Here is a 25,704-nt window from a genome sequence, read left to right as displayed (position 1 = left end):
ATTTCTCGCAATAGACATAACAAGCTCAGGAAACATTAGGAAGCATTTTATCCAATCAGCGTCTGACTAGAATTTTTGCTAGAAACATCACGACAATGGAAAGTCACATGTCGAGTTTCTGATTGGCTGATTACTATACTGCTACTATGTTTGGTAGCATTCCAAAATTTTCAGGAAAACCCAAGGACTTTTAAAATACTGCAAAAATCCTATATTTTCTGTACATAAATGAACCTTTGGAGTAAAGTGCTTCTCGTATATTTTGTGCCTTTTCTGTCGTATTCAAGTCGCTGTTTAGTTCTAGCTCGGGGGTTACGAAACTAGCTTAGGATCCGAATATAGCGTTCAATCAGCAAGACTTTTCAAATCTGAACCTCAACTATTTATTATTCAATAATAATGTTTATTTCGGTCATTTGTGGCTTACATTAAGTTACGAAATGTCAGAAATATAATTTTTCTACTCGTTGGAATATAATAAAAATATATTTATTAATAAATCTTTACCCAATTCTCAGATTATTTGAAATCATCAATTTCAACCCTGGTATTAATACATATATTGTAGTGAACAGGAACACGGTTGGGGACAATCGAGTGTACTTAATCACAAATTACAAACTATCTCACTAAATTCGGTTAACCATATAGTAAACAAATAATTTGCCGATTAACAATCAATTGTTTCAATCTTAACTGTTCCTTCTGCAAATATCACTCCGTCTTCTCTGATTTCATTATTCATACATTTTCGTACCGATTGCGCTTCATTCCTGTTCTTTTCTTATAGATCTTCTGCCAAAATACTTCCTATGTCTGACCATCACCATATACTACTTATGTGAATATAAGTAGACCACACCACAATATTATTCAATATTACGCTTTATCTTTTTTTCCCTTATTAAATAAGACTTATGTTGAAACGTATACGTTCATATCACGTATTGGATTTTTTTTCCATGTAATATAGCCCGTAATAAAATAATATTTTATTACTGTCATATAAACTACATTTCACAAAATTAATTTAATATCAACAAAGCCTACAAGTTTTAACACATATACCTAAGCTCTTACCTTTACAGTTTATAAACAAAAAGAGAGTTTACCTTCATTCTGTTGTAATGTAGTCATTTTATCTCCGGTTGTCTTTCATGATGAGTAAACTTCTTAATTGTTTACTAGTTAATTCATGTACATGAAAATCTACTTCTACAATAAGACAACGGACTATTATAATTTTCATTTCCAACCATAAATGTCATCCCTGATCAATTATACTGTGGTAAGTGAGCTAACATACAATACAGTTATCAACTCCCTCTTTATATTAATTCTCCGTGATCATTTTGTCATTTTGGTTCGAGATATTGCTTTAAGATGTTTGAAAATAAATGTCTTCTTATCAAATATCATCTAATACTTATTACAGAACAGACTAATTATAAAATCATTTATTTTCTAGTGTGATAAGTTCAAGAATCTGATAAACTGTTCGTTCAAGCTATAAAGACTTTTCGTTCAAATCTAGCTAAGGAAATCAAAACGGTATCAAAAATATTTTTATTAGTGTAAAGGATTTGTTTAGATTTTTGAATTTTATAGTTAAACCAACTAATTGACTTCAACTAAACAGTTAGTACAAACCACTAAACACTATATAGCTGTCTTGTTTGTATATGAGACTTACTAGTACTGTTTCTCTACAATCACATCAGGGATCAAACTCAGATTCTTCAGTTTTCACCATGAGCATTTCACAATGGAACTACTGAGTTGAAATTCAGTTGTTCACATATCTATTTTTATTCCATTCATGATCTCATGTGACTATACCTCAGTCATATTAGTAGGTAATTGTCCGATACTCGATACAGTTGGATTCCACTGGTCACTGGTTTAATCAATACTAACTAGTTTTTAGCGATTGTTTAACTGAAGTCAATTCATGAAGTAAACTTTGAAATTAAACAAAGTACATTCTTCAAAAACTTAAATTTCAATCAAATTTTACTGTTATAAAACAAGTAGTACTTATTAATTGATAAATGCACGGCAATATTCTTTGTTTTTCCATAGATGGTTAGTGAAAAAAGATCAATAAATCGTCCTTTTCTCTTCTTCTTCATTCATCTTTCTCTCTCTCTTTCTTTCTAATTATTTATAAAATCAGGGCAATCAGACACCACTTCATATAGCATCGCGTATTGGTAATTTAGAACTGGTCACTTTACTATTGGAACATGCTGCTAATGTACAATGTTCAACCAAAGACACGTATACACCATTACATTTAGCTGCAAAAGGTAATCATAAAGAGATATGTGAAATGTTATTAAAAAATGGAGCAGACTTAGAAATAACAACGAAGGTAATTGAATATTATCGTTTATTATAAAATATTTTAATGTATTTTCTTTTTTTAATATACATATTATCTTTGACTATGTGTATAAATGACAATATACTAGATTCTAATGGTATCAATGGTTCACACGAGGAACGTTGAACTGAAATCGATGAACCGGTCGTTTATATTCCCCATAGTGAGGAAAGATCATACACTCTGTTTTCTTGGAGTAGGGAAATATATTAACAGTAATGTGAGAAAGTGAGAACCAATGTCCGGTGTACATAGGTAATTAATTCGTTCAGAAATCTTGATTTCAAACGAGTAGCTGACGTGGTCTTTAGAATGTCAGACGAACGAGTCATATATGCACCTACTTTAGTCACTGGCTACCATCAAAATGGGTCATTTTGATATAAATACAGTCTTGTGGATTGAAATTCCAGGTCAAAGTATCCATGGTGGTCTAGTATTATAATGGCCTGCGCACAAATCATGACATTAACAGTTATGCTGTATTTCCCGCTGATATATGCTACTAAACATTTTTCTTGTGGTAAAATTAAATAAAGCAAGAAAGAAATAACTGTCCAGTATTCGTTTTGGTCTATTTATCGTTATCTTATTATAACAGAGTTGACACTATCTGACTGCATATTTCGTTGGTTGAATTTTATAGTCTACATCAAGCTGACTTGTTGGTCTGAAGGTTGAGTGGTTGGACGGAGACCTGAAGGTCCTGGGTACGATAGCGTATACGTGTTGCCAAACTGTCTCATACTCAGGCAAACCAACTGTTCAGTGCACTCTCGCTTAAAGTGTTTTTGGAAATGATGTTGTAAATCATAAATAGTTTGATGCTTACTTTATAAATATGCCGTGCATAGAAAATAGGGATCATTGAACAGTTGTTTTTAGACGTAGTTCGAAAAGCCTCGACAATGTCTATTCATAGCTCTCTCATAGATCATGAATAGGTACAAAATATTTGGTTGCAATCCGCTCGTTTGTTATGATCAGTGCTTGAAGTCAGTCGCAGCAGTTTAAGTCCATTTAGTCTTAGTCTAATCATAGATCCCGAGTTTCAATAAGATTTCATACTTTTTATTTCGAGGGTCCATTCTTCTCCACTCAGAATCTCTATGTTTAACCTTTTTTGCTATCACTAATACTACTACTTTTGCTACTTCGGTATTCAATTTATTAATTTCATAATAATGTTCTAAAAGACATGAAGTAGTATCTCGGACAGATGCCCATTTATCCCAAACTCTAGGTTGCTTAAATTTGACTAGAGAGCCCAGTTTGCCCTCTTAACAATAGTAATGGAATAAAGACTGTTGAAAAAGATTTAAAATGTGTTACTCTGTTTAATACCTAGGATCTACTGAGGAGTCCAGTACTAAGGCGAGTGAACCGTCCTTTACTTTCAGGTTTTCAACGTTAGTCTAACTAAGCTCATTTCATAATTTGAACTGTGAAAATTATACAATCTTCTCAAATCTTTTCGCATACTAATAATAAGGGTTTTTGTTTATATTTCTCTTCATTCACAATCATGTAGTCTGGTTTCACTCCATTACACTTAGCTGTAAAACATTCGCATTTAGAAACAGCTAAATATTTACTTTTATCCGGTGCTGATATGAATGCAGTTGGACGTAATGGTTTAACACCATTACATTTGGCTACACATTATGGATGTTTACCTATGGTTCAATTATTACTTGAACATAAAGTGAGTTGTTTTTTATATTAAGGCTTTCTCCTTTCACTTAATCATAAAACCAACCAAATTGATCATGTTCAATTACATCTTACTTCATAGTTAACACCATAAACTGATCTTAGTTGAAAAATCATTGAAAACCGGGAGGCACTGGACAGCTGTTCTATCGTAGTGTTGGAATTTTCAGGAGTGCCCATCCACGAGTGTTGAACCCAGGAAATAAGTCTTCTGTAAAAATAACTAGGTTGGTTTTGTACGGAATTTATTCTAAAATGTTTTTATCGAAAAAGAGTCAGTTAGTCATGCACATCGCAGAACCTGGGAGACATGTGGATCGGTTCAAGGTACCGGACTATATCAGTACAGTGAGATGCCAGAATAGTTGGAGCAGAAGCCGTAGCAGTAGTAGTAGAAGAAGAAGGGAAAGAAGGAGAAATTAGGAACAGATACTATGATTCGAGAGGAAAGAATAAAGTTAGTTTCGAAAGCTGAGGTTTAACGGAAGACAAAGGGTGGATACATTTTCTTCATTGTGTCTGAGCTTCAGTCATTTTAGTCAACATCTGAAACTATTGATTACAATGATCGTGTAAACTCTAACTAGGTAATCTTTACTTACCATCACGGCTGAGTCCAACCATTGACTTAGTAAATGAAATGCTGATTTAACCTAAATGGTATGTACTAACTGTCACACAAGAACTGCATTAATTAGGACTAGTAGTGAAAATAAGCGAATAAAAACTTGGTGTAGACTACCTGCATTTAAAATATCGCTGCTCTTAAAGTTACTTTTATTGAGTAACCTATTAGATGATAACGCTGCTTTTCACAAATAAGTTTCATATGGTCAGTTTTATATTCTTTTTTCGTACTAGTTAGTGGACTGATTAACTGATCAGTTATGGTAAAATGATATTGAAAAAAGGATAATCTTTTAAGTGATCAATTTAATTGGCGACATCCTAATGATCGATTTTTGCTAAATAAAACGTATTCCCTAAATATGATTGACTTATCTGCATAATAGCTATTAGACTAAGTAATATGAGAGGTCATAATATTCTGCACTGTAGTAAACTTTTCTTAACCCAAAATATTTTAAATTTTCTCAGAAGGGGTTTTGTGGAGATTTTAGTAATTTTATAGTTGAATTCGTGAGTCAATTGAAGCTAGGTCACCATAGAAAACCTGAAAGCACTGGACGGCCGTTTCGTCCTATTGTGAGACTCGCGCGCATGATTGATGGGTCTTGGGTTCAAATTTCGCGAGGCGGAATCGTGGATGCGCCCTGCTGAGGAGTCCCACAATAGGGAAAAACGCTCGTCCAGTGATTCCTGGTTTTCCATGGTGATCTAGCATCAACTGACTCATGAATTCAACGATATTTTAAATTTGTTAACATCTGTCTCACCATAGGTGTATTTGTGATCGTGATGTTTTTTATAGTCTTGAAACAATATGCCTTAGTCATGAGAATGAAACAGAGAATTACTTAAACTTATTTTCGCACTATCACTGGGTATAAACATTTGCGACAAACAGTTTCAAAGTTCTATGTATGCCAAAAAGAGATTGATCAATCTCAGTCTACCCCATTGCTCAAGTCGGTATTTATCTGGACTCAGTAGGCAACTGGATACCGCACTGATCATTTAAAACGAAAGCTACCAGTCGCGTGAACACTAACATGGGTGCTAGTACATCCAGCTGACGAATTTGAAATAGAATGAAAAGAGCTTCCTTGATTCCATTGCTACCCACTATCCAATTCTGTTTAAAGTTTTGAAGTTCATATCTTATTTTTACAAACTTAATTTAGGACTTTTCAGTTAAAACGTCTACATTTACATGTCATACTCAAAACACTAGGGTTTTGGGTAGTAGCTATATTGAATGATTTTTCTTTACGCTTTCGAAATTACAGTTCCAATAAAGTTAGGTTAGTCATTGAGTGTGTGGTTATGAATATACGTCAATTCACATATCAAGAATAATATATGATGATCTCCAACCACTGCTTAACTTTAAAAGGACGCTAGTTAGTTACTAAAATTAACAACTATCTTTTTTAATTATAATTATACTTTTTATTATATCCCGATGAGTAGGAAATCGCATTTCTTATGTTTCGTGATTTAATGTGGGCCACTTCTTCAGAGTATATATATATATATATATCATGTGATTGATATGTATAGTTTGATTTGGTATTTTAGAACTAACTAAGCTTTACTCATTATTTGATTCCTGATTTATTTTGCGATCACTAATATTTGGTTATAACTTAAGATAATCTTGAATTACAGACAATTGGGAAAATTCTTTTAATAAGAACAAGATCTCTGAGATCTAAATAGATCAGCTGATTTATACACAACACTTCCTTACTAACAATGGAAAAAGGTAAAGTTAGGATTTTTGGAAAATGTTTGATAGTCAAAGCAGTTGAAATTATACTAGAACAACTTCGTTAACGTAATTATGGATGTAACCTTGAGACATACCATAAGACAAAAATAGCGAACCAAAAGCGAAATCAGCCAATCAGATAACAGTGAAATTCAGTAGCGTAATATGACCTAGAAAAAAGATACTGTAGGGTTCCTTACGAGTCTGAACAATTCTGCATTTATTTTTCTTCAGTATTTATACACCCGAAAATACCAACACATTACTTTAAAAATCGTATAATTATTTCTGTCCTTTTCTATTTTTATTTTCAATTTTAGGCATCTCCAGTTTCACAAGCTAAAAATGGTTTTATTCCATTACATATTGCCGCAGAAAAACATTTAGTAGATATTGGTAAATTATTAATTGAAGCTACTGTTGACAGTAATAATAAGAATAAGAAAAATACTAATGCTAATGGCGGTTACGGTGTCGATGGTGGTTGTTGTAGTATACAATCACGTAACGGTTTCACTCCGTTACATTTAGCTTGTCAAGATGGAAATGAGAAAATGACTAAATTACTGATTGATTCTGGATCTAAAGTAAACGCTTTAGCAAAAGTAAGCCACTTTATTATTATTATTACTAATAAGGGTTTAGAATAACTTTACATCGTTGATATTTAGTATAGTAATTTACCAGTCGCTGTTGTTATATGAACATCCTGACCATATTGTTTTGAGATAGGGTTACGTCATACATATTGATATATTTGGTATTTGGTTCGTGGTGGAACTGAGGGCTGATGTTCTTTCTTATTAGAGGCTTTTTAAATGTATATACCAACATCCCAGCATTGATTTTTACGATGAAACGCTAACCCTGTACCTCTCACTCTACTGAACTGTTGAGCTCAGATATCCACTAATCTATTAAACGTGTAGGAATTTATTAATAGTGGTTTAGAATTTTCCTTTTTTTAACCATGAAGACTGTAGTATTATCTTATTGTTATTTTGTTGGCATACACACCTTTCGTGAATGGTGTTATTTCAACTACAGCTTTGTTTACAGTTAATTCAAAACTGTCAATGTAAATCGGACTTGATACATCAATACAGATATTTAGTTCAAATTCATTTTTATTTAGAACACTCCACTGAATGGTTATTGATGTAGCTCATATTCTTAAACTTATATATTTTTATACAGTTGTGTTAGACATGTTGTTACTCATGAATCTATTCACCTTATCTTCTAGATTCAGAGAATGTAGTAACTTAATGTAACCATTCACTGATGTATCCTAATTCTTGATTCCATAAGCCTTTTTCGAAACGCTTTTACATGTGCATGTAGGATTAATTAATTCGTAAATCTACATATTTACCTACTCAGATACAAATAAATGTGATTAGATGATAACTATTATCTAATAATGTTTCACTTTTTTAACTACTCATTTTAAATATAGTAGTTAAGTGAGTTTTAAAAAATATATGCATGCGAATGCTTGTGAACAATAGCGTTCAGTAGTCAAACGATTTTCACGTTTAACCGTTTTCATTCCCTTTAGCTTCTTATTTCATGAGTGTACACTGGAATAAGAGTTTGCTAACTTTTTTTCAAGCGTACAATACTAGTAGTAATGAGTCTATTGATAGGGTTTATTTAATTTTAGAATGAATAACTACTGAAATTAAGATAAATATTAAAAACAGAGTATGTGTTTATATATACATCATTAGACCATAATAGTTAGAAGACAATTTTGCAGTTAATAACATCAATTGATAACAGTGAGTTATTATTTCAGTAATAAAAGCTGAGTAAAATTGTTTTTTAAGTTGTGGTGGATGATGGAGGCTATTGTTTTCATAAGTTGAATGTTTAATCTGAATCAAAATGTTTGGTGATAAAAATACTGAACGCAGGTAAAACAAAACGTATCAAGAGGAAACTCGTATTGGATTTTCTCTAGTTGAGATTTTAATTACTTAAACATAACATACGATAAGTGACGTACAATGGATAGCTTTTAAAATCTGCTTACCGATATCAGTTTGCTTTCCTGAATTAACTTCATATTCAAATCTAGGTGTTCTAATCGTTATCATTTATCCCTTTTTGAACGATAGAGGTCAAACGTGTCTAATAATTTAACCAATACAATTAGATCCGTCAATGAACACACATGAAGTTGACAATAAAATTTCAACAATTTTTTCATATAATCATTTTTGTCTTCATCCACTATTCATCGTGTGTATTATGTGATATTTAAAAGAGTTGTATAGTTTCAGTTACGTATATTTTTTTTACAAAAGATAAGTTGTTTTAGTTCTCAGTACAATAGTTTTCCTTTTCTTCTAATCTCATTGTTGCGAACGGGAACACATATGGAGAAGACCAATTTATTGTGAAAACCATACACTAAATATTTCATTTGCAAACCCTCCATCAATTGTCTGAATCTTCATCGTTCCTTCATAGCTATTACAATTACTCTCTATTCCCGTCATCTTCGATCTGATTTTCCTAGGTCTCTGATACCAAGTGTTCCACTTGTGATTGGTATTACACATTACTTATGTCGACAGACGTAAGTAGCATACACCACACTCGCCTCGCCTTTAAACAGTCGCTCTTGCGGTGGTTCTGCTCGCCGTCTGTTGACATAAGTAGCATACACTACATCATGATTAAAGCGAATTTTTATTCACAACACTAGATTTTTTGGCAGTTGATAGACTGAATTACTAGATTATCAAACCAGTCATATCATATTTTCACAGTTGTAATCATGAGATGATCTTCTTAACTAGATCACCAATGAAAACCTGAATGCATTGGCTAGCTGTTTCGTCGTAGTATGAGACTCATGGTATATATTTGTGGGGAATAAGTATCAGTATAAGGGTTTATTAAAATAAAATTATCTGACAACAATTTACTGTCTCTTATGTCTGTACAATAAATAACTAATTTTCAATATTTAATTTAAATTTACAATTTTTTTTTAGAATGGCCTTACAGCAATGCATTTAGCAGCACAAGAGGATAGTGTTAAAGCTGCAGAATTATTATTTAACGCTGGTTCTGAGTTAGATTTGAAAACGAAAGCAGGATATACTCCTTTACATACAGCTTGCCATTTTGGTCAAGTGAGTTTATATAAATGTATTGTATTAAAGCAGTTTCATATCATAACTATCTTGTGTTGCTGCGAATTCCTCCGTCTATGTGTGTGCACCTATGTGTTTGGATAACTTTTGAAATTGAGGAGTCAAATGATAGCAATTTTACTTCATGCTATCAGAATATCAACTTGAAAAGATAATTTTGTCTGCTGACAGGTTTCATCTAGAGAACAATTGAAAAGCAACGACTAGTCAATAACTAACTACATAACTACTTAGTAGTTCATATATACCATCTCCGTACCAGATCAAACCTATGACTAGGTCTCATTTTCCATAAGTATTGAGTAACTCTTTAATTGATATCAGATTATGTTGAAAACCGTCTCCAAACCATGAGCCATAATCTACCTAAACGATGTGATAATCGTATGTTCGCTAGTGACTACCTCTAAAATGGTTCTGATCAAGTTCTAGTGAGAAACTATGTGACTTGTGTACTTAGGTAACACCCCTGATATTGTCTAACGACAGCTTTACGTAAAGAAATGAAATTGTAAACCTTTAGATCCAAATCCCGTTGCTAAACGTATCTTGATTGCTATACAGTAAAAAGAGCTCTGATGAGTAATTCCACAGTTGTTCAAAGTAGATGTGTCCAGTGTTGTCTTATTTTCAACGGTTCACCAGATTATATCAGTCAATATTGAGAGTTATGTATTTAACAAACAAACATGGTGCAGTACATTTTAAGCGATCATCTGGTTACCTTATTCGTCTTCTTAAATTTTCGTAAAGCTGTGGCTTAGTGGTTAAAGTGTCCAACTTCCAGTCACTAACTCTCAGATCCTAACCCTCACCCTACCTACTTTAGTTAATTGAATAGCTTCATTAGTCCTTACGCTTGAAGTGTACATCGGCGCAAAGTACACGGATTCTCTATACCCGGTAAATGAGTTAATAATGAAAATTCTAAATTTTTTTACATATGATATACTTTATATTATCTATTTCCACTAGGTAAATATGGTTCGATTTTTACTTGGCAAAGGTGCTGATGTGAATGCTATAACATGTATGGGATCAAATGCTTTACATTTAGCTGCACAACAAGGTCATTCGACAGTCATTTACATTTTATTAGAAAGTGGCGCTAATCCAAATATGCGTAACAAGGTGATCAATTATGTATACTTATGATATTTATTACTAAATTCTCATCATAATCTTCAGGGTATAATTCTGTTGCCTTAAAAAAATAATGATATAACATTACTTCCATTATATGACAATAGATATAAACAGACAAACTTCAAGGTATTCATAAACCGAAAAAGTTTTATTTATCAAAATCAACATGAAGCTAACCTCTTCTTTATGATGACAATCCGTATTTGAATCGTTGTTTAGAAAGAAACCCCCTAGTCTATCAGTACAACAACATATGATATCAATAGTTTTTCTTCTAAGGGAACATTCAAAAATAATGACTTCACGCCAAAAGAAACTATGCAATTAGTTTTTAAATTAATGCGCTGATTCCTATTCAATAAAATCAAAAGTATATTTCAAACTTTATAAATAGAGATGGATGGTGCCTAGCAGTGGAATCCAGGATGCGTGTTTCGTCCTATTCGGGACTGATCAGCCGGATGTACCCACATCCCGGAGTTGATGTTCACTCAGAGACTCGAAGCCAGTACCCTTCACTTCAAACGGCCAATTCAAACAACCAATACAAAGATTAATATCTCCCAAACCGTTTGTACTTCTAGCTTATTTTGTTCGGGGCTAGAATAATTATTGTCTAAATTCATGATCTAGGGACTAAGATTTAGAATGTTAAGAGTTTCTGGGTTTTGTGAACCTTAAGTAGACCACATCATCTTTTAAAAATTAACTGCTTCTAGCTCCAGAAATCGGTTTCATGAAATATTTTCCATTTTACCATATAGTTTGGAATTTAGTTGATTTTAATCTCTTTGCTTTGTGTTTTATCATCATTATATGTTTATTGTCATCTAAAACTTTATGTGTGTTTTCTATGAAGTCTTCTTGTTTTTCTTCGTTTCAAATAACTAGTCCAGAATGTTTATTAGGTTTCATTAAACTATCTAATCATATTTTATCGACTCACTTTGTGCTTTCTTATATTATTTCGGTAATAAACTCATGAGGAGAAGGAGAATATTGATGTGACAATTTTTTACTCTTCCAGGCTTGATAACTTTAAGTTTCAACCAACTTTCTTTATTCATCATTATGGACTCCAACTAAGACTGTTAATTCTATGGATTTAATAACTAGTTCATATTAGTAAGATTTAAAATTTATGGTTTCCACATTCATCTCAGTCAACTGATCATCATAAAAGTTTACTAATTACATTTTTCTAGTGGGAAGCCGTGACCAATGGAGTTCAACTCGTGTCGGGTGGAGACAGTTATCCACCTCAGATAATGGATGAAGGGTTTCACAAGATGATGGATTGATTGAAGTTAGACATTAACACCGTTGGATGCCAACTCAGTAGTCTAGAAGTTAAGTATTCGCTTGCGAGACCGAAGGTCCTAGATTCGAGTCCTGCGTGCGTGATCTTGGATGCGTACAACTGATGAATCTCATACTAGGACAAAACGGCCGTTCAGTTCTTCTAGGTTTTCGATGATCGTCTAGCTTAGATCGACTCCTGAATTCAACTGTTAAAATTACTGCACTTTCCACAAATCACCATTCTGAAAGTAATAAACTCTTGAATTAAATATTTCCATAAGTACATAGTAGTTTATTGATTATCCTCAAATAAAGGAATCTGATCCAACAAAGTGTGTTAGTTGTTAAAATTGAATAAATCTAGTTCGTCACTGATATATATAGGATTATATTTTTAAGCAGTGAACTTTAAACTAGTTAGAAATTTGTTTGTGTATTTACTACTTAACTTCAATTAAATTTATTCTACATATGTAATTAATAGTCTTTTAGATGGTATTTCCGTCAATTACAGACAATTTTACTTATCTGTTCAATCCCATGAAAATTATTCTTTTAATCACCAATACGCCTATATATATAGCTAGAAAATTCACGGGACAATGTTCTGGAAAAAACTAGGTTACCATAGTCACATAGTTGGCATCATAGACTGATCTAAGTTAAAGAGTCATTGAAAACCAGAGAATATTGGATAGATGTTCTATTTTAGCATGAGGTTTCCAGGAAGTGGATACCCACGACCCCACCGAAACTAGAACTCCAAACTTCAAGATCCCACTAAAATCTTTTTGACATGTGAGCTGATGTAAAGTCTTTCAATAAGTGTACAGTATCTATCGTTTTAATCCATTTGGTGGATGAGTATTGGATATAAGAGTGTAATTTTTATTAAAGATTTCATTTCATGCATCTGAACCCATCAATATCTGTTTACTACAAATACTTCAATATGGCTCATCCCAACATGTTGTGTGAAAAAAAGAACTGCTTAAGTAGGAGTTAGAGCTCTCAATGAAATTCTCATTGAAACTTTCCCCTTTCTATACAATACACACCTATGAGATGAACGGAAAAAAAAAATACTTGAAAATGATAAATAGGACATATATATTGAACATTGGAAAATATATATGTAACCGCTCTTGTACGTTTTTTTCAACTATTGAACTTAAACTTTTACACGCATTATTATTATTATTATTATTGGTAGTAGTAGTAGTAGTATTGTTATAACCAATGAAATACTTTAATTAATCAATAAACCTAGTTCACAATTATGTATAAAATAATACAATAGTTAAACATTGTATTCAAACTATTAGGTGGTATACAACACTTAATAGCTAAACGACTAACCACTTTTATTCTACTTAATATGATTTCTTTTCAAGTACATACGTGTCTATCATGTTCATAAATTTGAAATGCATATAACAAGGTCAACAATGTAATTGAATCATATTATAAATAAAATATCTAATATAGAATTAGTCATGTTTATTCTTGTATTCAATGTAGTTTTGTTTCTTAATAAATACAATGTGACTAATTAGTCTTGTTAATTTTAAGGAGAAATTATCATAGAACTAAGTAAAATACTTATGATATGTATTTATATGACAAAGCATGAGTCAATTGAAGCTAGACCACCAAGGAAAACCTGGAAGCACTGGATGGCCGTTTCGTCCTATTGTGGGACTCTTCCTTGGCAGTACGCATCCACGATCTTGCCTCGCGAGATTCGAACTCAGGACCTACCAGTCTCGCGCCAGAGCACTTAACCGATAGACCACTGAGCCAGCCGTCTAGCGCTTCCAGGTTTTCCTTGATGATCTAGCTTCAATTGGCTCATGCTTTCAACTATGAAAATACTAAATCTACACAAAACCCCTTCTGAAAATTATATTATTATAAAAAGCTATCTCAGTGTTCAATTTATTTAAATTTAACAAATTAAATCATTTCAATATCATAGATATTATTCTTGTCTTTAAATATCTTTATTTGTTTATCTCTATAACCGAAAGAAAAGACAATTGGTGTACAGATTTAATGAAAAATGATGTATTTATTCATTTTAAAAAATGGACACATTTGTTCTTGTTTGTTGAAGTAGTTTCAGCTGTTCAATCATCTGAGTATGATTGGTTTATTAATGTATTATTCAGTTTTAGATGTTGTATTATACGTGTACATATGTACATCGGTAGACCTAGGTCAGTTAAGTGTTAAATAGTCACTGATGTATTGTATGGTAAACTCTGCTTGATACCAATAATGTAAATAGAAATATCTATGAAATATGCTAACAGTAGTAATAAAGGTATTGTCAGGTGGTTAAAAGTGGTCAACAGGAAACGCCGAAACAGGTTTTCGTACTACTTGACACTCATCAAGAAAAGTGTACTAGCAACCTTGAGATAACTGTTGATCTTCATGAAATTCAAACCTGAGTCTCTTAGCTTCACACCACTGAGCTAATGGGGCAGTAACTAATCTCTTATAAGACATATATTTACGTTTGGTTGTTTTCTTTATAGTTCAGTTTAGTTATCGATGCATATTCTTACGTTTGATCAACCAACTCTGTATAAAAACTTTAACAAAATGTCTTTGCAATACATTATTATCGAACAACTGGTTAACTATGCTTACAACCGTGAGCAAAACTTTAATCTAAGAGACTAATGGAATGTCATTTATTCCCCTATGTAGTCGTGTTCCAACTAATCTAAAGTTTACACAATGATCTATTCACATTTAAATCTCATCATACAGGCTTGAGATAAAATACAATGTCTCCGGCATTATTTTAATTATCACCATCTCTTAAAAAACCTTTCACTTCGTTTTTTTCTGTATCACTTGTGGTGTGGATATGACAGTGATTGTTCAATTATTGTATATAAGATTCCTCATACCGAATATCTTTGTGTCTATTTACAATTTTAGGTATTAGGGAAATCTGCTTATTTTAAATTTTGGAAACTGTTATTAAATTCATTTTACGTCTCAATACTTTTAATACTTATCATATTTAATTTTATAGTGTCATTTCTCTAATAATAATAATAGTAATTATTTTTTTTATAGTATGGTTGGACACCAGCGCATGTTGCTCGTCATCAACATTATTTAAATATATTTGAAGCATTACGTCAGGTGACTACATGTGTAGAATCATGGGAGCATGAAAATACTGATGAATTGCCAATGAATGCAGAATTGGCATCATCTATATCATCTGGTCCAGAGTATCATAATTCTTCTTTGAGTAGACAACAGCATATCTCTGCTAATCGACTTGGTCTTGAACATCCAGATATGATGAGAGATAATCCAATTACAGATACTGAAGAAGAATGTAGTATGTTATACAGTATTCTTTGCTTTTTAGGAGATATTTTTACTTCGATGTATATTATTTAACAAAGCTGTTTCTTATAGAGGAGTTGAAGTTAGTTAGCAGAAAATTCTAATAAATGTTAATTAGCATGAAACCTATGTCAATGGTTTCTTACAAACTCCCTTCAACCATCTAACATCCCAACCTAGTCCACTTGATATCATATTGAAACTTGATCGACGGAATCTGATCAACACTAAAGGAATAAACAAGAATGAAATTGATTACTACTCGATGATAAGTTATTTATAACATTCATTTACTATTGTGTTTGGTTATAAATTACAGTCTACATCAGTAGTATTCTTGTTGATGAATGTTTTCATATGTTAATTTGTTAATAGTTAAAGTTGTCCAGTTTTCTTTTAGTAAACATTGTATTTGGAGTAGGATACTTTTGAGTTCAATGATTAGTAAAATTACAGTTGATAAATAAGGGCCATTTATCGTGAGACTTGAAAATTGTGAGTTCGACCAGTGCTTGGGTCACGGATCTGTACTTCTGAGGAGTCCCATACTACAATTTTTATCGATTCACTACAATTATAAACAGTTTACGATTTAAAAACTTATTTACCCACTTCTTAGAGTATACCAGTACGTTTTATCAACAGGCCTGAATGAAAAACCGTCAGAAAAACCGTGGAGTTTTGTTCTCTGAGCTGGATGGTTCGGTCGTGGAGCTTTCATCGTTATTCTACCTGAAGTTTGTGCTAACGATGAAAGCTCCACGACCAAACCATCCAGCTCAAAGAACAAAAATTTGTCAAAATCATCCACCTGAGCTACAAATCTCCACCATCTCACATTATTTTTATTTCTGAATGCTACAGTTTATGGAATATTTATTGAATTTTCTACTTTAGTTGAACCGGATTTCACAATTATGCCATCATCACCATTATTTTCACGTGCACAAAGTAGACAGAGTCTTAGTCAGCAAATGCACATACAACCACAACAGCAATATGTTCAACACCATCCACAATCTCATCACAAATCAGATAATAAACATTCTGATGAACAACAACATCATGGACATCGTAGTGGTGGTGTGAATCATGTTAAAATAGCTCCAGATAAATTATCAAATGTATCAGGTAGGTGATGATGTTAGTTCCTTCAATCTTTTGATTTTTATTTTGTACATTGTCCGTTTCTTTTTCTGATGTTTTCAGAATGTTTCAGAATTGTCAGTAATGGATTGTAGTGATTATCCAATGTCATTGAAATCATGTACTCTCTAGTGACTGGCTTTGAGAGTAAATTTCCGAAGTTCTTGCGAGAAGCCGGGACTTGTAGAGTTCGGGTTTGAGGCAGCAACCCACCGAATACAATGTAAGATGGTCGTACAATATCGTGAATTAGTTGAACTTAAATGCTAACATCATTGGATGCCAACTCAGTGGTCTGTGGGTAAATGTTTGCGCACGAGACTAAAGTTTCTGGATTTGATTCTCGGTTGCAGAATCACGGATGCGCACTATCTAGGAGTTTCAAATTAAAATGAAACGATCATTCAGTGCCTTCAGGTTTTAAATGATGATCTTGCTTAGGCCGATTTGTGGTTTCGGTATATCAATATTGTTAAAAAGGCGTTTTGTAGAGATTATTCACCTAGAAGAGATATTTCACATTGCAGGCAGATATCTACATAATTATTGGGAATTACGGAATACTGAATAATTGTTTGATATTGTTACTGAACTTAGACAGTGTTGAAATTATCTTGTCATTGATGTTTTTGACTGAATATTTATCGGCCTCAGTCGGCATCTTTGAATCCTGTTTGGATTACCTTGACATAGCTGTTTTGTTACGAGTTTATATTAGAACAGAAGAATCATGAAAGGTATATCTAACTGATGAGTCCCAAATAAGACAACAAGTTTCCTGAATTCCGCTACTAGCCACAATTCATCCAAATTTTATAGATCATTAAACTAAAAATTTACCTTTAAGGTGGAACTATTTGTAGCTTGTCTTTCTTGTTAAGTAAAGATGGGGACAAAAGAAATTGGATGATGTTACTTTAGAGAGGAAACTCAGCAACTGATTGATCATTGGGCACTGAATAATATCATTTTTGTGCAGTCCTTTATTATTGATGGAATTCTGTCGATCAAGTTGTAATGTAGCCATTATTTTATATGTATTGATATCGTGTGTGCTACGCACAGTGACCACGTCTCAGGCTGTAAGCCTGGATGAACCAGGTTCTATTCGTATAAGAAACATTGGTTCTTAAAAATCTAATCTTGCTGATGAATACCAATTAGTACGAAGCCTATGTCCAGCGTTTCCTGTTAACTGTCTCCATTCAAAATCTTACCTTTGAAGTTTTTTTTAAACACTAACTTCCAACACTTGATTTATGATACTAATTATTACCCCTAAATCATTATCGGTCTGTCAGTTTTCTTGCTTCATATTCGATTTATGTATTTATTTATTCATTGATCTACTCAGGTGAAGATAGTATACATGAAGGCACAACAGCTGAAAATGCTCATGCACTGAATTGGCGTAATGGACATTTAAATTATGGCACCAGAGTAAGATTAACCACTTGTATTAGTCTTTATTAGTGCTTAATGCTCTAATCACGTTTCTTTAATTACATTGTATGATTTTATCATTGTTTAATTTTTTTGTAAAAAAATATTATTTAAGTAGGTGTAACTCAATTGTTTATCGCAAACTGTGTTAATAAAATCAAGGCAGGTCTTAATAATCACATGTATTTATAATTCGTTCATTATGATGGACTATAACAAGACAATGATTTCAGATCGATCACTTACCTCTTGGTCTTCAACTAATTGGTGTGTTTTAGACTTGACTCATATTCCATATAGACAACATAGAACCTGATATGAATTTTCCTATGCCCAAGTTGTTGTACTTGACTTAAACATAAGGCAAGGTAATTAACAATATGCAAATCAAAAGAATAGGAAATAGCAATAGTACAATTAGTAGTGAGAATTCTAGCATACAGAAGGAATAATATCAAGGTATAAGAAGTAGGAAACCTGTTATTGATAGGGATTCATTTGATTTCAATAATATTACTGAGTTCATTGACTCAGCTAACTGCTACTGATGAATACAATAACAATTGAACACTCACACGAAATTGACCCAATCTCAATCCTCCAGCAAGAATAATTAGACAGGTGATCAAGAGAAAAATGGACTTTCATGAGAGGTTTTATATCTAAAGTAAAGACAATCAAGTGATTAAAATCATGAACCAATGTAATTTAGATAGCCAGTGGGAACCTGGAATCACTGAACTTTCGTATTGCTCTGGTACTCAATTGTGCACGTCTACGACATCGCTACCGAGAGTAGGATCCATATATATATATATATATATATATATATATATATATATCAGTGACAGAGTAGCCATCAGGAGTAGGTATGAATTACAAGGCATCTCTGTTTTAAAAGTGTTATAATGTCGAGATGTGAAAAGTTACGGTAATAATAACATTACATTGTCGTATTAGTACTGGGACAATTGGATCCCAACAATTATAGCTTAAAATATTTGCAAGTGGATAAAAAATATTTTAAGTCCACACCATTTGAGTTGTGTTGTCCCAGGTTTTAGATCGTTAATTATAGTTATCTTGTGGACACCAGCTTCATCTCAGTCCAATAATCAATAACAGTGGGCAATTAACATTATTTCGTATAGCAACTGCTCATAACTAACTTTTTTTTACTCTAACTACGGTCAATCTTACACAATGTCATAACCAGCAATATTAAACAATGATACATCAGTTTACTTAGTTGAGTAATGATCTATAAGACCTTCAAACAATAATCCCTACATTTAAATATCTCTTTGGTTATTAGGTGTTAAACAGAGTAGTATCAGTTGAAAGTATTTCATTTTTTACCCTACGATGTTTGTTGATGAAATAACGAATATAAATTCATTTGCATTCCCTTATATCGTTAAATAAATATGATATTGATAATACAGCTTGTTTTGTCTGATAATTTACAGGATTAGTAAATGTTGATGACATTAATTTGCATATCATGGTATCTTCGCTTTAGGGATAAGATCTACCTCTTCAAAGATTTCATGCATTCTAATCGATGTATTCATTTATTACTGCCCTTTCTCCTTACATTGGAATACAACTTAATGTATTTTTATAATTTTCTTATATCTTTTGAAGAAGGAAATGTTTATTGTAATTACCTCACTTCTATGACCATATAAGGACATTATAGACTAGAGTCCTGGTTATTCACTGGATAAAATGATAACTATATCAAGCCCACCCAGTTTTTCGAAATGTTAAATGTTCAATGTGCTCCTTTTAATTCCTATAAAACGTACTTTCTGAGTTGATTCACATCATCAATAGTGAAATAGTATCTCAGTCGTCAGAAGGCTTGGTCAGATAGATTCGAGTTTTACAACTCCTGCCTTGGCTTTTATAATCAGGTAGTCTCACAACCCCCCCCATGGATACAGTATGGCTCAATGTCAATTATCTAACTATCTATTATGTAGTTTATATCATAGCTTCAATAATTAGGAATCTTTTTTTACAAACAGTTGAATTGTACTTTCATTCGAGTATTCGATGCCTTGAGTAACATATTTCTCAACATACTCTCGATGAAGAAAATATACTATCCTAGTGATTTCTTGACATTTAACTTATGTTACTTTGAGATGTACATTATAAAGCATCAATAACAAAGGGTATGAATTAAGGTGTGCATAAATCTAGATCGGGTAAGTTGTATTATGTGTAATTACAGTAGTATTCTTTAGGCAATGTAAGCAAAATCTATTTTCTGTAAGTATTACTCATTTATATATATATATTTTTTATTTATGTTCGTTTCCAATTCAGGAAGTTGGATTGTCTGAAAATCGAATAAGTCGAGATTATGCTGAACTCGCTATGGCAGGTGCCCCAAGTTTAACAGGATTTTCCGGTCTAGTTGAATGGGATTTCACCCCAGACAATGTACCTATTCCTCGAAAACCTATAGCTTCAGGGTGAGTGCAGTAATCGTTATTTTATGTCTATTGTTATAAATAGAACAATACCACCCAACACTTCAAATGCTATATGATAGTCATTTCTTGTCATACAGTTGTCATTATTTTTTTATAGTTGTAAACTTCTAGTCTCATAATTGTTAAGCATATGTTTTGTCCTAATTCTATTTCTAATATCAAAGTATCCGTTTCAAAGAGTTAATCTTACGACATTAACAGAACCTGTTCACTTTTCAGGTCACAATGGAAAGCTTCCAAGTTTTCTTTTTTTTTTATCCACGTAAAGCTTCCACCTAAATAACTCATAATTTTTTTTTCAAATCTCATTAATTCTGAATAAAGAGAAATTTTACTGTCATATTTACTTTCTCTTTAAGGTCATCTCAAGGTTACTTCTATAACCTACAATCATTTTAACCAATTATCATGTAGTATTTTTCACCTTGAAATTGTTTCATTAACGCCCACAATATGATTTTATGGAAATATTTATGATTGGTATATAGATAACTGATATACACTAGTGAAATACATGCCAAAAAGAAACTTAACAAAAATTTCACGATACTCTCTGTGATTTTAAAATTTCTGTTGAGAATATGCTTGTTTTAAATCATGATTGTTCTCAAATAAATGACAAACATTTTAATAGGGAACAACAGGAAAATAAAGATGAATCATTTTTATACCCGATTGTTCGTGAACGGTGAGCTAATTTCATCACATGTATTGAATGGTTTAAGTTTTTTATTCTGAATAATTTATCCTTGAAAGGTTCATGATAATTTTTAGTTTTTCTTATATAATTAGTTTAACGTATCGTATTTGTTATGACACTTGAATTAACTAGTTCTCATCTTATGTATCGTCATGCATATCCCCAGCTGATGAATTCCAAGCAAAAACAAGACAATGTGTTTAGTACTGTTTGAATTGTTTATGAATTGATGAAACTAAAGTATAGGGACAAACGAATCAGATTTCAGATAGAGCCTATTGAATTTATGCGCGAAATTCATTCATCCATATGGCTTCACATGATCCTTACATTATAGTTGATATGAGAACTTTAACCCTAATTTGTTATCCTGACTCCTAGCCTTATCTTTTAATCTTAATCCCTAACCCAATTTCGAAAACCAAATAAGTAGTTGAGATTTCCCAAGGTCATTTGGTGCATCACTTATGCTTATCCCCTTACTTCTACTAATAGAAGTAAATTCTGAATGACGTAAACAATCGATAAAATGTTTTTTTGTTTTTTTTGTTGTTGTCATAGTTACTTGTAAGTTCTTATTTTGTTTTATGCGTATTCAGTGAAAAATTAACAAGTACACTAAACAACAACAGAGATAAAATGTCACTGACTGTTTTTGTTATTCATATATCTGTGATTTAAAATGATTGGTTTAATTGTGATAACTTCTGTTTGATGAAGTAGGCAGTAATGATGATAATGTCAATAAAAACCTGAGACTTTAACATGATATCATCCAATATATTCATCTGAATTATAAATTTCTTTTATCACTTCACTACTTCTTATATGTGTGTATGTGTGCAGACTTAAGAGGTTGGATATCTCTTTTAATAATACAAGTCATTCATAAGCAACTTTGAACGTTGTACATATTCGTGTTTCAGTCCAAGTTGTTTCACTACATCAGAACTATACGATTAATAATCAAGACAAATGCCAATGTGGTAGAACTACTGATAACATCAGTAACAGTATGAAAGACAAATTATGGGAAATATGATTTGTGTGCAAAGAATGAATTCGCAGGATAAAGAAAAGTATAAAATTTCGAGTCTAATCATTTGCGCGGAGACAAACGGTGAATGCATACATGACATTTGAAACCGATTTCGATCCATTTCCATCTGATATCTCCAACCAGTAGTTGAGATAATGGTTCGGGGCTCAATCAAGGACCATTCACTTACCTTCTATATTCAATCAATAACTTTTTGGATCGATACCACGTTCTCATTTTGCTGTCCCTAGGTTTTTTTCATACCTATATCTACACTATCAAACATCACTCATTAAGGAAGGCATTGTGTAGACATATGTAATATATGTTCAAGTCATCTTTTTTTCACAACACAATTACAATAATCAGTTATTGAATAGTTACCAATGCAATGTGATGCTCAACAATGATTGAAATTTATATAACACCAATTGCTTATTGACTTAGCTGAGTCGACCGCATAAGTGTCAATCCCTCTTTTCTTCTTTCGTTCCCTCTCATTATATATATATATATATATATATATATATACCCTTTCTTCAAAAAATTAAGCCGCCATTGATGTAACCTCATCTCTTGGAAATGAAAGTCACGTTCACTGGTCACTTGGCGGACTTCTGATTGAACAAATGTACCATAAAACAGTGTGTGGTAACGCAGCAGTCTGAAGGTTGAGCACCCAGCACAAAGCTCATAGATTAAGGGCGCTACTCTTGGTGGTGTCTTTTAAGCGCACTGCTGAAGAGTCTCACACTCTGAAGAAACGTCCAATGCTTCCTATTCTTAAATGGTTGTCTAGTCAAATTCTCTCTATGGATTAAAACCTCAAATATGATATTGTAAGAAGCGACGTACTTGTAAAGGCATGAATATAGGCGAGAGATGGAAATAATCAGCGAGTACAATAAGATCCACAGATACTAAGTTATGAAACCGGTCGTTAACAGTTATCAATGCAGAAATGAAAGTTCACTGAATAGAATTTTCTACAAACAATAATTTAGATTCGTACATATCAACTTAACCTTTAAAGAAAATATTTATTATAACTTAGTGATAACGTTCAGATTTATAATAGGTAAACAGTAGCCAAACTATGATATATATATACTGACAATCAGTTCATGGAATAACACAAACTAATTTCACTTGAATTTTCGATAACAATAAAACACGGACACATACACTTTTACATGAGGGAAGGGGTCAACCTAAACACATTTCATAATACATAACATGCATCTTTATTACAATTAAGCTGTAAACATTTGAACATAATTAGCTGAACATCGTTTAATGTAGCATTGTTTTTATGACTTTATCTATCGGTAATTTTGATTCATTCCCTAGATTATTTAGTCTTCGCTTATTTACTGATAACAAATGCTAACATTCAACTCAAGGGACAAGACAATCAGTATCGAGAACAAGACTTTTAGGGTTTTAAGCGAAATATAAATATCACGTATATTTATGGTGTGGGTTACTTATATCCAGATAAGTAGTATATGGTGATGGTCAAGCATAGAATGTATTTCACTAGAAGATTGATAAGGAAAGAACCGGTAACGGAACACAATTGGTATGAAAATACATGTACAATAAAATCAGAGAAGGTGAACTGATATTTGCAGAAAGAACAGTCAAGATTGAAACAATTGATTGTTATTATGCAAATTAACTGTTTACTGTATGGTTATCAGATTTTAGTGAGATAGTCTGTAATTTTGTGCTAAAATAGACTCGATTGTCCCCACTCGTGTTCTCACTCACTACATATATTAAGAACTAGAAATACCTTAATATGGTGCTTAAAAGATTTCAAATGCTCTTGAAAATTAAATTTTTGCCATCATTGAGTGGAAATGATATTGCTAAATGTTTCCGTTGACTTTATAAAAAAATATAAGAAAGGAAGTATGCTAATTCGTTATTGATTTTATGTCCAGCTTTTATCACGTGAATCATCCACCAATCGAAATACGACTTTTGAGATCTTAACACTGTACCAAATCAATGACTTTCGACAAGTATGAGCAGCCTAGCGTCCTTATTGGTCCTTTATCCACCTAGCCCTTCCAATTGATTCCAGAACACCGATTGCAGCTTCTGCTATGCGAATCATTTATTTCAAGCATACTTGGTTTATATACCAGACAGATAGACAGACCATATTGCACCATAATTTAGAAAATAATATTTGTACAAGATCAAGCCAAATGTGGCTGTGAACGTGGGATACAATAATCGATAAACTGACTATAATTTAAGAACAGTAATTCGTATAATAATAATCCATAGGTCACCATAAAGCTTATAATAAGATGAATATAGATATACAAAATCTAGTTAATCAATAGTTAAACAATAAGAATATACATAGAACAATCGTCCATTAATAGGTCTTGGGAGTTACCCGTACTTATGTCTTCGCTAGGATATAACAGTTTCAAATACGCAATTCTGTCTTTGTAGATGATATATGACAGGGTAAATTGACACCATCTCTAAATCCTCAATCTTGAAACAAACCTTAACTTACTGGCATGTTTACTGAAAATATTATATCCACCAAATAAAAGTTTGTATATTCAAATCTCACTTATTCATATTCTATCAAACTTATTTATGTTTATATTATTATCGTTTTTATCGATCTGCCCAATGTACTTTTATTTCACAGATGATATACTATTTGATAAAAGACTTAGTAAATGTTTTACGTTGTATAAATTGATTTTTGTTTAGAGGTTAGGTGTTTATTCGCGAGACCGAAAGTCCCGGTTTCAATCCCTAGTAGTGAGGTCGTGCTGAAGAGTCTTATACTTGGAAGAAATAACCATCTAGTGCCTTCTGGTTTACAATAGTTGTTTGACTAAGATTATTCCATAATGTTAACTATGTAATAGATTTTTATTAGGCAGTTTATCACATAAATTCATTTAGTATTGTTTGTTTGAATCTTCCCATTGATGTTTAGGACTGCAACTGGTCAGTCTCTAATTGACATATGTGCATACTGTGCGTATTGCCTCGATATAGCCTAAATTCACAAGCATGGTAAGCAGAGATGGATAGTGGATAGCAGTGGAATCCAGGACGCGCATTTCGTCCTATTTGGGACTCATCAGCTGGATGTACCTGCATCTCAGAGTTGATGTTCACTCTGGGACTCGAACCCAATACCTTTCGCTTCAAACGCCATCGTGTTATCCACTCGACCACTGAGTCCTGATAGTCACTTGCTTGTGCAATGGGGTGAAGTTTACCCAGTTAAAGCACTGAACATTCTCTTTTTGTCCTCTCAATTTCGTAAACAACACCGTGGCAACGAGAAGGCAATGAATAGGACTTCCCTGGAAGAGGCTATATATTCGCG

At 32.5% G+C, this 25,704-nt stretch overlaps 1 protein-coding gene across 1 annotated transcript in view; it reads left to right on the top strand.

Annotated features, from left to right (window-relative positions):
• The window catches only part of Smp_145700 (putative ankyrin 2,3/unc44), a gene marked incomplete at both ends in the record, with an annotated part of 86,416 nt that overhangs the window by 28,109 nt on the left and 32,603 nt on the right, over positions 1-25,704 (top strand). Inside the window, 7 exons of the mRNA XM_018797700.1 lie at positions 2,177-2,374; positions 3,918-4,091; positions 6,815-7,099; positions 9,503-9,643; positions 10,640-10,795; positions 15,209-15,482; positions 20,421-20,565. Coding sequence (XP_018652716.1) covers positions 2,177-2,374; positions 3,918-4,091; positions 6,815-7,099; positions 9,503-9,643; positions 10,640-10,795; positions 15,209-15,482; positions 20,421-20,565 — 1,373 coding nt within the window. The remainder of the gene's footprint in view (positions 1-2,176; positions 2,375-3,917; positions 4,092-6,814; positions 7,100-9,502; positions 9,644-10,639; positions 10,796-15,208; positions 15,483-20,420; positions 20,566-25,704) is intronic.

The sequence above is a fragment of the Schistosoma mansoni genome, chromosome 5 (genome assembly GCF_000237925.1).
Source record: "Schistosoma mansoni strain Puerto Rico chromosome 5, complete genome".
NCBI classification, from domain to species: domain Eukaryota; kingdom Metazoa; phylum Platyhelminthes; class Trematoda; order Strigeidida; family Schistosomatidae; genus Schistosoma; species Schistosoma mansoni.
This window is presented reverse-complemented; position numbering and strand designations above follow the sequence as displayed.